The following is a 13975-nucleotide window of genomic DNA, read 5'->3' on the forward strand; positions in this document are numbered from 1 at the left end:
GGTGCCAGAACAAAGGTAAACAATCTCCATCTCCATTTAGTGATGCTATTGGTTAGTCTCTTCTTGGATCAAATGCTTCCTCTTTTTGTGTGAGTATCTTCAGTGGCTTTTGAATGAAAAGACTCAGTAAGTGCTCAATAAATATTTGTTAAATGAATGAATCTTGTAATTCTACGAAGATCAAATATTTTAATTTGTTTTTTAATTATTTCATGCTTATGAAGTGTGGACATAATCTCAAACAAAATAGCATGTGTTTGAACTATGCTTTTTTTAGAGGGGAAGTCAAATAATCTTAATTTTATATCAAGCTAAAATACTATGCCATCTTAAAATGAGCTGCACATCAATGATAGACGAGACTCTTAGACAGCAATGAAAAAGTCAGACATTGTTTCTTGCAAGTACAAAATTTATAAACCTTTATTTATATCCTAGGTGAAGGCTATTAAGCCAACATGAGGCTGAGCTAAACTCATGTCAATATCATAAATGGGAGATCTGCTCTGTCACTAAGAACATGATCTCCATATATTGTGTCTTACAGCAATCTACTGCCAAGCTGAAATAGTAAATAATTAAATAATTCAAAAATTATAATATTTTACCAATATGAATTTGATATTTTTAATATTTTATCAATATTTTAGAAAAAGACCTATTCCAAAGAAGTACTTGAATGTTCAATTAAATTATATTTTGTCACTTAAAGTTTTTCACTTGAATTTAGATACTTTTTGGTCTCACATAAAGATAAAAGAAATATGTTTTCAGGATGAAAATGTTCATTTATTTGCTGCCTAGAGAATAAACAAAGATAATGGTATTGAAAAAACCACACTGACTCTCAGGGAAGGTCTAGGTCTCGCTTCTCTTAGGGGAAAAACTATGTTATTAAGGTCTTCAGCATACTCTTTATCTCTTCATCATGGCATGTACTAGAAGGACCAGTTTCCTAGAAACTCCATCTAGTGGCTTAATATAAAAATATTGGTCTGCCAGCGTGGCCTATGGAACTGGGAGGCACAAGGCTTCAAGTGTCTGGTGAATAATAATGAAGTCTTTTGTCTTGTCTGAGTGAGGAAATTCCCCATTATGCAGGCATATGTAATCCCTTTATTCCTACTCCCTGGAGGAGAATTACAGTGAGGCATTTTCCTTTTCCCATTTGGGGTTAATGCTATGCCATTTCTACCTTTGAAAGTAAAACAAGACTAAGACCCCTGATGATGATTCAAATGTGGGAATATTCTTCAACAAACACATATTCCCAGTTGCAAAAATATTACCCCTGGTTTCTTGCCAAGCCTTTGAAAAAAAAAAAGAAAGATTGATTCTTTTTTCTTCTTCTTCTCTGCATTGCCTTTGTGCTGTGGAATTTCAATCGCCCCTTATGTGACAGCCATATAGATATATACATAGCTATATATAATCTTCTATGGAAGGAAGAGAATTGTATCTGAAGAAATTGTCTTTATTTTTCTTGACATTTCTCCATCTAAAATATTTTTAAATTGGCCCAAAGATTGTTGTTATTTGAGAGATCTTTGGAGCTTTATTAGCATTTAAACACCAATAGTTGTTTATAGAAACAGTAGCAGGGAGTCCTCAGTTTCTTTCATCTCTTTCTCCATGTTTTCTTTCTTAATGTTCCAGAACAAAGGTATTGGAAAAGCCTATATATTCTGTAATGAAAAAAAAGAGGCCTATGAGTCTTCAAATTATTTTCTTTCATTATAGAAAAGTTAGATTACATGATACCATCTGGTATTAAATATAATTACCATTGAAAGGAACTGCAATATAACTTTGCAGAGCATTAAATATAAGAAATTTTACTCAAATCTTCAGCTCCACAAGGTAACATATTGTAAAATATTATCTGATGTTGTTTAACACAATGTAATCACATAGACAACAGGAAAAGCCACTCCATGCTACTCATGTAAAACTAAGGTAGACTTGTGTAAGAACATGGGTAACGAGTATTTCCTGGAATGGGCTCTTACCTGACTCCACTGAAGTGACAAGGAGATTGTCCAAGGTAGAGACAACAGCAGATACTAATGGATGAATTCCTCCATAATGGGCTATTGCTGAGATGATGAAAAAGCTGCATTTTTATTGTAGTGAATATTCGATTCCTTTGTGAATCAGCCCAGTCCTGAGTAAATGGATATGGCTCTTGAATAGCAACAGTAGGTTAGTTCTTTCCAATCTTGCTTTATTAATAAAAGTGCTTTCATATACAGAAATGTAAATACATGTCTGGGCTAACTAGAACCTTATTGTAGATTGAAAAATAAAATATGCCTTTAATGTCTTATCATATGTAGGCATTCCAATAAAAAAGAAAAATTAACTCATGGGAAATCTATGCCTTTAGTGCACCTATTAAATTTCAGCAAATAAAATGTCTGAAACCCCACATCATTCATTGAAGTTCAACTTTAGTAACTCAACTACTAACTCAGAAAAATGTAAATTACAACACAAAAAACTAAACTTTTTATTATAGTAAAAGTGAAATTTTGTAAGTGTTGCATAAACCATATAAACCAATTTTTCCACAGATACGTGTTTTTTTGTATTACTTATTACTTTATCCTCCAATGAAACAATAGTAAAAGAAAACATTGGTTAAAATATCTTTCCACATTTGTTACGTAAAATTTAATAGAAGCTTTTCTAATCCAGAGCAATATTACAATCACTTTGGAGCTTATCTGAAAATAATCTACAAAGAAGATACTAGCTCAATGAAGTGTAATATTTTGATTACCACAAATCAGGTACTATCTAGGGAAACATCTCAGATTGTATTATTTTACTATATATGGTGACAAGTGTTACCTAGACTTATCATAGTGATCTTTTTATACTATATAAATATGCCCTCAATATGTTATATGTAAATTATTTCTCAATAAAAATTTTTAAAAGGTGGACTTCCGGCCAAGATGGAGGCTTAGACGGACACGCTAGGTCTCCCTCTACAACTAGAGAGGAATACAACTACTTCAAAACAAAGGATAACTAGAAATTCCAGAAAATAAAACTACACGGAAGCCCAACATATGAAGTTATAAACCAGCGGTGCCATTTGGGCAGGTAAGAGTTAAAGAGGGCAGCCCTGTTTGCGGTCGCACCTGGAGCAGCGGGGCGGCGAGGAATCCCGGCTGCGGTCAAGCCCCTGGCGGTGCGCGACCCCGGCGCTGGGGAGAGCGGCCGCCGCATCGCCTTGAACAGTGCGGCCCAGGGGGGCGGGAGGACGGATCCCGGTCTCCTAGCTGAATAACTGTGTGAATCCATCTTGGACCCCCGCCCCCAAAGAAAGCACCACAGGGCTGCGAAATAGGTCGCGGACAGGCGCCAGTCGCTGAATTGTGACGCGTACACAGGCACTGCCCCTTACAGCCGGCCCAAGAAAACAAAACGCATCTGTCAAAATGAGGCAGACAACTATAGAAATCCCGGTGACACAGCTCACCAGGCAACAGATAGAGAACCTGACAGATGAACAGATAAGAAACCTGTCAGAGGCTCAGTTCTGGGCCATTGTTATCAGGTGGCTTACAGAATTCACAAAAGAGCAGGAAAAAGATAAGAAAGAAGCGAAAAACATTCATAACGAAAGGAACAAAACCACATACGAGACAGATGGTGAGGAAAAAAAATCCAGAGTTCATTTCAACAAACCGGAATATGGAGAAGGAACAAGCAGTCAACCAATGCAGAGAGAGGAAATGGGAAGCAACAATGAGAGGATCAGAAACCTCTGGGACAGCTATAAAAGGCCCAACATAAGAATCATTGGTTTGCCAGAGAGCGAGGAAGATGAACTAGAACTTGAAAAATTGAGTGAAAATATAATAAAGGAGAACTTCCCAGACTTGGGGAAGGGAATAGACTTGCAGGTCCAGGAAGCAAGGAGAGTTCCCAAGAGACTAGACCCAGGGAGAACCACTCCAAGACACATTATAATCAAAATGTCAAAAATTAAAGATAAAGAGAGAATCTTAAAAGCAGCAAGAGAGAAGAAAAGAATTATGTACAAAGGGGTCCCAATTAGACTATCAGCTGACTTCTCAAGAGAGACCCTACAGGCAAGAAGGGACTGGCAAGAAATATTCAAAGTAATGAAAATCCAAAACCTACAACCACGAATACTCTATCCAGCGAAATTGTCATTCAGAATAGAAGGACAGAGAAAGTGTTTCCAGGACAAAATAAAACTGAAAGAGTTCATTAGATCCAAACCACTGTTATATGAGATGTTAAAGGGACTGGTTTAAAAAACAGAAGCTAGGGAGATGAAACAAAGGCAAACTAAACAGGCAACGAGAGTGGAAAAGGAACTGTGGGTACGGGAAGCATATTGGGGGGAGGTCAACAGGGAGGGGGAGTGGGGAGAGGGAGGGAGATGATATAGGAATTGGGGATCATGGTAGGAGGGAATGGAATAGACGGAGAGAGGTTGGGAGGAACTGTATGCACAACTAATGGACATAATCTAAAAGGGGGGGACAACTGGAGGGAGGGGGGCCACCGGGTGGAGGGGAGCAGAGGGAAGGGAAATTGGCACAAATGTAATATTTTAATCAATAAAACACATTAAATCTGAAAGAAAAAATTTTTTTAAAAGGTTGAATGAAAGTTTGATTAAAAAAAGCCATATATACATAAAAATTTGCTTCAGTTGTTTTATTTTGTCACTTTGAAATTTTTTATATCTTGTGTTGTATACAAATGCATATACCCACAAATTTTATTTCTTGAGCTTACTCTTCTCTAAATAGCTTTATTTCCATCCACCTACTTAGCCCCTGTAGCTCAAAGTGGTCCTTCAACCTAATGTACAAGAGCTTTTAAGTATTATAAAAATCTTAAGGAAAACCAACAACTATATAGCATTAGTAGAATCACAGATAAATATTTATGTTAATATTTAATATTTAGATTCAATGTTTGATTAATATTGAATATTTTAGCAATAATATACCAAACATTAATAATCATGACTTAATATTTACAACCCATTAAATATTAATAAATTTATTTAATATTGGTGTAAATAATTTAATATTTAATCAATATTGGTATATTAATGCCCAACACTTTGTTTTCTTAAAACCTCAAGTTATTTTTACCTAATATTGGTTGTAAAAAATTGCTGTTGTATGAGGAGGCTGACCCAAACTCAGCTTCAGGGGCATCTGTCTGTATTCTTTTCATCTGCAGAGTCACCCAGCACCTTTCTCTCCCTCATATTCCCCTGGCAAGTCTATTCCAAAGGTCAGTGGTATTGAGTGTGACTTGTTAGTTGTGTCCAGAATGTGGAGCTGCAGAGAACTAACAAGACCTTATCCAAAGTTGCCGAATTGCTGGGCTAACCAGTGGAACTGGAATCTGAAAAGAATTACCAAATGGGAAAAATCCAATGGGGTAAGACACTAATGCTTTGCATCATTAAGCTCTCTTAGACTTCCCAATTAACTGGGCCAGCTTCAGGGAACTGGGAGTTCTGGATCTAGACAAGAGAGAATAGAATAAGAATAGAAGCTCTTCTTCCCTTCCTCAAATCTCCCTTGTCATATAGCTAATGATGTGCATGAGATGAGCCTGTGCAGGGAATCATTGGATTTTAATAAGATTTTATCTTCATCCAGAAAGCTCTAGGTTCTCCTGAATTTTCTGCAATATTAGGCTCATTCTTCCTTCCAGAGAAATATATCTAGAGGCTTATGGTCTAGAGAAGAGCCCTGGGTCCTGGGGAGAAATAGCTGGGAGAACAGGGCCATCAAAGAGGTCAGTAACCAAAAGAAACACCTCTCACTCAGCCTATGGCCCATGAAAGACCACCCCTAGCTAAGTCCTCATCCACTCAGAAATTATGGAGATCCAACATGATGTGCACTCTGAAGTTTCCTGGTAGGCAATTACAACCCATGCTTGTTTCAATGATAGCAGTTACTGTTCTTCTACTACTGGTGCCTCCAATGGTAGTTATAGGTTCTGTTCCAGCTGTTTCTCATGTCCTGCTCACCAGTCCCTTTTATCCAACTATCCTGATTTACATTTTTCGCACAATCTTCTGCCTGTCAAGTCAGTCAGGCCTAACTTAACCAACACCTTGATCATGCCCTTGCCCTTTATTTGCCAATTGTCCTTGAGAGATATTAGTCTTTATTTGTTTGACTAGGTTGCCTGCCAAAGGTTATGCAAGTCTCTACTTCTGATATAGGACTGTTTCTTCCCGGCATGTCCAAGCATATTGGAGAACATCATAGCTGTACTTCAGGCATTACAGAAGATCATGGTTGTCCATGCCCACAACTTCCAAATGCCAACCTTTGTTGGTGAATCTATGTTGTTAGTTCTGAAGTATTTCCACCAAATAACTATCCAGCAAATGATTTGAAAAAATAGTCTGATAATGCATTGAAGATATTAGCAAGCCTACCACAGGCTTAACTGAGTATAAAACTGCAGCTAATAGATTTCCTCCAGTGGCTGATCAAGAAACTTAGGATCACTCTAGAAAAGGATTGTCTCTCAGGTACAGTTTCTGATGGGCAACAGTGGAAACTTCTGAAGCAAGCCCTTGAGGATGTGCTTTGAAGGTGATTGTCAATTACTTGCATCTTGGGGGCAACCACTGATCTCTCTTGGACTCACTACAATAATGGAAAATCACCTACAGAGTGCTTTACAGATACTAGTTTCACTCTCACCTATAATGCAGGATCTATTAATTTACAAACCTTACTTAACAGATGACAGGAGATTAAGTAACTTGCCTAAAGTCAAACATCCATGAAGTGATGATGCCAGGATTCTAAGTTTGGCTACTGAGCTACTTTGATGACATACTGCTCTTTACTCCCATGAGGTTGCTCATATCCCCACCTGACAGATGAAGAAACAGACTTCTCAAGGACTCACCACTGCTTGGAATATTTGCAGATAAGTGTGGTTGTTTGTAAGCCTGTTCTCTTTCTACACTGACAGAGCATATTCTATATGATTGAACAGAATGAGGCCACCGTTGTAACCAGTGTCAAGAAAGCTACACAATTACAGTCCAAAAGTGAGTTTGCCTGAGTTGATTTGTTCGTCAGAGTCTGGGATATGAGTTGCAACCAATATTCAGCAAAAGATCTTCCACAAAGACACTTCTATCTACTACCCAAAGATAACTCACAGATACTTGTAGGAAGTTTTATGGCAGATGTAGAGAGAGAAGAAAGAGACTGAAGAGAGTTATGGTTCTAGAGATTTAATCTGCCCCAAAGGGCAAGGATGCCTACAGCCCATATAGCAACTTTGCATAAATTGGAAAAAGACTGCTTCTACTTCCTGAGGGATGTAGTACAATGCCAGGGGATGCTGCCTGCTCATGTGCTTGAGTAGGTGGGGGTGGAGGCTGGATTTTAGCTCTAATTGTCCTGTTGACCTGGCACTTTTGTATCATACATAATCTGTATATGGCTTTGAGAAGCAAACACAGTATGAGTATAGGATAATTAAGGGATTTAGAGTTTGTCAAGACAAAGCATGAGAAGAGGGGAATCTTCTATAATTTAGAAAGCTAGAGTGGTAGTTAATACATGGATTTCAGAGTCACACATACCAAGTTTTGATTCCTGGCTCTCTGATTCCCTGATTCACTAGAGAGGGTGACCCCAGGTAAGTCATCTACCCTCCCAGAGACCTAATTTATTAATCTCAAAACAGCTAATAATCCTCATCTTCAGGATTGCTATAAGGACCTAAAGGCAGAGGGCAGATGAAAGAGCACAGTGTACAGCACATGGTCACTTTCCTATAAATGGGAGAACTTAGTTGCATAAGTCCTTGGGGACACATAAATATGGCTTCCAACTTGGAAAATTATATCGTAGTTGATATTGATGTGTTACCCAAGATTGTTTCCATGGTATACAATATTGGGAAAAATTATTCTCTCTGTCTCAGTTTTGTCAGCTATTACATGGATGTCATAATAGCATTTTTCTGTATAGGTGTGTTGCATAGATTAAATGAGATAATATACATAAGAGCTTAGCACCCTAAGGTGCTAAGGATCTTGATGAATGTTAATTATTCATTCTATTCCCATCTCTCTTTTCCTCATCTTTCTTTTACTGTTAGAAAGGCATTTTAATGACATAATGAAATATAATTTGAGATGTGAAACAACAACAGAGGGATTGTTGTTCTCTTTATTTTATGGTACATTTTAGATAAGTGATTTTAATAGCTAAAGTCACTCAATAAGGGAATCATGGCTATGCTATGTATGTATTTTCTTGTCACAATTATATTCAGAAAAGTAGAGAGATTATTAAGTGCTCCTACATCTTACTAGTGTGATACGTTTTTTTCTAAGAACAAACATTGTGAACTTCTTGAAGGAATAACCTATGTGTACAGTATATAGGAAAATGCCTAGCATTTAGAAGATGGTACAGTAATATATATTTTTAAAGATTTTATTTATCTCTAGAGAGAGGGGAAAGGAGGGAGAAAGAGAGGGAGAGAAACATTGATGTGAGAAACATTGATTGGTTGCCTCTCATACACACCCTTATTGGGGACCAAACCTGCAACCCAGGCATGTGCCCTGACAGAATCGAACGGGTGACCTTTTGCTTTGTGGGACAACGCCAATCCTATTGAGCCACAATGGTCAGGACCAGACATATTCTTGAATGAATGTCTTAGGAGTACTTTTTCTCAGGAACAAAATCCAGCTAAAGTCGTTTAAATACCTATAGCTTAATAAATATGTAGTGATTTTATTTATATTTAATTATACATAAATTGTATTTGCAGTCAATAAAAATGATTCTCTTAAAATGATAAGAGAAAAACTAACCCTACATATGCCATTAACTATAATTTAATTTTTTTGTAGAAAAGTGGCATTCAGCTTAAGGCTATTCCTTAAACTTAAAACATTCTTAATGCAAGTGTATGGGCAGGAAAATTTTGTCATGGATCCAAATATCAGAATGTAAATATCATGTTAAACTGAGCATTCGAAATGGTCATGAAGATATTGTCGTAATTAATGAGGTACTATGGTAAACACAAAAGAATGGAAGTTTTTTAAATAATGAAAAATATTTAATTATTTTATTTTGACATTTCTCTATGCATTCAGCCTAGCAGGAATGATAATGCATTTTTGCTCAATTTTCAAGGCTTTGAGTTAGAGAAATCTCAGTAGTAGTAGTAATGTGTTTTAAAGCACACTGACATTTATTTTGATTTCATCTGATGTACTGAAAATGTCACTGCCTTTTGAAAGAAGCTTTCTTTTGTGGATCTGAACAGTATAGTCAAAATAAAAACAAATGAATTTTTAAAAAATATTGAATTTTTTATAGGGGGTGACATTGGTTAATAAAATTACATAGATCTAAGGCATACAATTTTAAATGCATCATCTGCATATTGTATCGTGTATGCACCTCCTCAAGTCTCCTTCCATCATCATTTATCCCTCTTTTACCTTCTTCTACCTCCCTTCACCCCCTTCCCTTTAGTAATCACCATATTGTTGTTTGTGTCTATGAGGGTTTTTTCTTTGCTTAGTCTCTTCACCCTGCACCCCAACACCATCCCCTCTGACAGCTGGAAGTCTGTTCTCTGTACCTATGAGTCTGTTTCTATTTTGTTTGTTAGTTTATTTTGCTCATTAGATTCCACATATAAGTGAAATCATAACAGTGAATTGAATAGCAACCTTGGATTTTATAATTTAGGTGGTGGGACATTCTGTCTCTTACAACACTCTCCAGACAGGTCTTGAAAAAAAAAAAAATACAGTTGCTCTTTTATGCCAAGCGAATCACCTGCATTTAAGCATGCAATAAATAGTATTCTCAAATTCTGTAAAAATGGCCCACCTTTGTTTCTCATCAAAGAGTTCTCAAATATAACCAGAAATGCATTTCTATCTCTCAAAGTACCACTTAACTTAAAAAATAACTAGAAGAAGACAAATTAAAGATGATTATGTGCAGAAAAGGGTGACTTCACCTATAATTCAAGTACCTAAAACTCTGAGGCCCTTTTTCTCTGGAAGTCTTTTTCCTTTGTGAGCCTGAATTTTCTTTTTCATAGGAAATCCCACATACTGGAATCAAGTGGATCCTGTTTCAAATGGCAGATGGATATTTGGAGATGTTGTTCTCCTGAGAACGGAGACCACTGGGAACCCTGCAGCTTAATTTTCAGTACCAAGAACTAAGCCCTCTATAATGTTACTTTCATTCCAGGAAATGCCTGTCCAGGAATTTAAGGCCATTAATCAATAAGTAAATTCACTGTTAGCTTCAGAAATTTTCCAAAAATCCATTTATTTAAAGTATAGACTAAATAACTAGCCTGTTGTTCTATACAACAGGCTACTAAACTGGTCAACCAGTCACATATAAATAATTGTGCTTATCAAGACTAAGGCCAAGACCCTGCCCCAGCTAGGGTTATCAGTTTTAAACATTTTTAATATGCTGTTTTTAAAACATAGTTGTATTTATTTTAAAGGTAATACATGTATATGGTTAAAAATTCAAAAGGCATAAAATAATTTCTGGAGTGAAGATGGAAGCATAAAGTCACTATTTATTTTCCCTGTTCTCAAAATTCACCCCAAATCAAGAAGAAAAGTGAAAAACAGAAATGTAAACTCCATTTGATAACTAATAGCTGAAATTTGGAGCCAGAATGGGTAGGAAAAACATCGAAGGCAGAAAAGAGGTAAAGATATGTCACCACTTCCTCATCCTCCATCTACAGTGCTGCCCTCCCCAGAGCAGTAATGGTTACTCATCCCTAACAGGTACCTGTCTCTAACAGGTACTGGAGAGTCCTACAGTCTTTTTTCTCTATTGGGATATAATTCATATATTACATAATATTAGTTTCAGGTGCACAACATAATTATTTAATATTTGTATATATTGTGAAATGATCTAAACTCTTATATCAAGAATTGTCTACCCAAGCTCAGTCAGCTTTCCCTAAAGGCACTTAAACTCAAACTCAGAACCTTAAAAATATCTACCTCAATTATCCCTTCTAAGACATTATTAAGACTGCTGAAGTACTGATCTTCTTCACTGTAGGAACTACTAAATATTACTTTGCTTGATCAACAGATTGTTCAGACAACATTTTTGGGGAAGTCTACATGGTAAAGGCAAATGAGAAAACTGAGGATCAGATAAATGAGTTGCTCAAGATTATAGAGAAGCAGAGCCAGACACCAGTCGAAGCCTTCTAAGCATCAAAACCAGTATCCTGTGTTAGAACTGGGGGTGGGGGCTGTTTTAACAGCAACTCCTCAAATTGTTAAATTCCCAGGGTATAGCAGAGCAGAAGCTCCAGCAGGAGTGAGAAGACACTGAGAATGTGGTGGAAAACTTTTCCTTCTTCCCCATTTTATGTAGAGCTATTTGAATCATTTGCCCTGAGGTGACTGTAAATGTTTTTCTTTTCTTTCTTTTTCATTTGTCTTCTCCTCTCTTTTTTTTTTCTTTTTAGTTGTTGTTGCTTTAAAAAACAGCATAGAGAAATGCCCACGAACAACCCATGTACATGGACTCAATCTATTCTTGACTTTCTAACTTATGAGTTACATTATAATGCAGAATTACTACTACTACTACTACTTCTACTATTACTGCTACTACTACTATTGCTTCTATCATTATTACTGTAAAAAGATTACACCTAAAGAAACTATGCATTTGACATCTTGCACTCTGCTTTAATTCTTGCAAAGACTGGAGTAGCAGAAATGAGGAAAACATTTTTACAGAAGAAAAGAGCTAAATAGTTATTCCGAAGATCAAATTTGTGTTCTTAAAAAGTTTTAACTTTTATTTCTAATTGTAGCCTCTTATGTCCTGAGACTCACTGAGTGACATAGCTTAAGCAGCCTCAACGAACTCCCTCTCATTTTGTAGTGTGCTAGGCTGTAGTAAAATGATATTGCCTCTGGGTGTTCCTCAAACTACACAATATTAGGCAAGTCAGAGAGTATCCTTATTCCCTGATAGTTTTACAAATTTTGCTCATATATTTTGTCTTTTCAATTTTGTATCATCTGGCACCTATGAAGTCAGTTTTCATTGCCAAACCAATCAACTAAATCTCTCAGAAAAAGTCTGACTGTATTTTTCAAGTTGAATAACATATTAACACAAGCTCTTATGACAATTATGTTATTTCTAAGGTAGAAATTATGTTAACTCTAGGTAGATAAATTCCTGGAAGGAAGTTTTCCAGAAATTTGTCACCTGGATAGACAACAAGATGCTGCCTGATGAGATCCTCCTTTTTCTGGAGAAAGCCATGTGAGAAAAGCCCCTGTGTTTGACAACCCAGAGGATTTTACATTCCAGAGCAATACACTACACAAAGTTTCACCTTTCTCTTGATGGATGAGTGAGAGTTTCACCTTTCTTTTGTAAACTGGAAGAGAGGTGAATGGGGGAAAGGTGGTGGAAGATCAAATTTAAGAAAGAGTTCATAGGAATTACACTTAGAAAAATAAGCTAGGCAATGAAAGACAAACACCATATGATATCATCTAATACAAGAAACTAATGAACAACACAAACAAATGAGCAAAATTGAACCAGAGGCAAGTAAACGAGGAGCAGACTGAAAGTGATGGGAGGGAAAGAGGTGGGGAGGAAGGGGAAAAGAAGGAGAAGGGTCTAGTCAAGGAACTAGTATAAATGACCGATGGACATGGACAATTTGGGATGGTGATTGACTGTGGGAGAAGGGGTGGGCAGGGTGGGGGGAAGCAATGAGAGAAAAAGTTGGACAACTCTAATAGAAAAACAATTTTAAAATTTTTTAAAGAAAAAAGAAGAAACAAACAAGAACAAAAGATCCAAAGGAAAAAAAGAAAGTGTTCATAGGAAAGTGAGGCTCTGGAAATTTTTTCCTTCCAATTATCTCCATCTTCCCATGCTCTGAAGGTCTCTGGGAACCCATAGGACAAATTCACATTAGTTGAAAGACAGTTATTCTGGACAGGTGGATAAGGTCATTTCAGTTCCTATTTGGCAGGTGGACTCCGAATACAAGTTCAGAGTATTACAATCCCCTTATGGGCTGTTTCTGGTTAAGGTAGAATTCTCTTCCCTGTGAGCACATTGACACCTGCAGGACTGGTCCAACACATGATCTGTTTTGTGTGGGTTGAGGAGAGTCTTCAAGACCCTAGGGGTTGGCCCTGCCATGAACTTGTCTAGTTACAGCTTGATAATGACACTGTAGTACCAGGCAGTGTTCAAGGCTGGTCTTATGGTATTATTGATTGTAATGTGAGAATTGAGCCAGTTGGAAGGAACTGGAAGTTGGGACACATGTTGTTATAAATTTGCTTAGAAGCTTTCCTTTCTTTATTTCAGTGAGACCTTTTAAGTTCATCTCTCCATTTTCTGTGATGAGAATATGAAAGCCCCAGAAATATTTATTCTCATTTTATAAAAGGCACTCCAACACATACTCAACTCTATGCATGAATTATCAATATTATAAAGAATAAATACATAAGATATTGTCTTGATTAGTTAGGACTGTTTTGGCAAAGTTTAAGGTACAGTTTAAAAATAAAAATAGTTTCTCAAATCATAGATTAGCTTTATCTCTTCATTACGGTTACCCAAGTTATAGTGATATACATTCTTGAGAAAATGCTTTAATGACTGTTCCTATTAATGAAGGTAGAATAGAAGAGACTAACCCTTTCCCTTCACACAAGTTTGAAGAGGGCTTCCTGATACAAATTTATCTGTTTACCTTGTTTGTCATTCTACCTCAAGCTCCCAATATTTAACATGCCATTTATATGTCTATGTAATATATGCACCAATAAATTATGTTTCAAATGCTTATGCATTTTATAATGATCATATTACTTTATATTAAAACATGGTCTTGT

The 13975-nt window shown here is 36.6% G+C and overlaps 1 protein-coding gene across 2 annotated transcripts in view; it reads right to left on the reverse strand.

Annotated features, from left to right (window-relative positions):
* The window catches only part of NALCN (sodium leak channel, non-selective), a 413720-nt gene that overhangs the window by 60925 nt on the left and 338820 nt on the right, over nt 1-13975 (reverse strand). The window contains exon 18 of one of the 2 annotated variants that reach the window (XM_090258918.1): nt 2010-2096. The exons of the other annotated variant lie outside the window; for it this stretch is intronic. Coding sequence (XP_090115044.1) covers nt 2010-2096 — 87 coding nt within the window. The remainder of the gene's footprint in view (nt 1-2009; nt 2097-13975) is intronic. 2 annotated transcript variants of the gene reach the window in all.

Source organism: Furipterus horrens, unplaced genomic scaffold (assembly GCF_987537825.1).
Source record: "Furipterus horrens unplaced genomic scaffold, mFurHor1.1.pri manual_scaffold_12, whole genome shotgun sequence".
NCBI lineage: Eukaryota > Metazoa > Chordata > Mammalia > Chiroptera > Furipteridae > Furipterus > Furipterus horrens.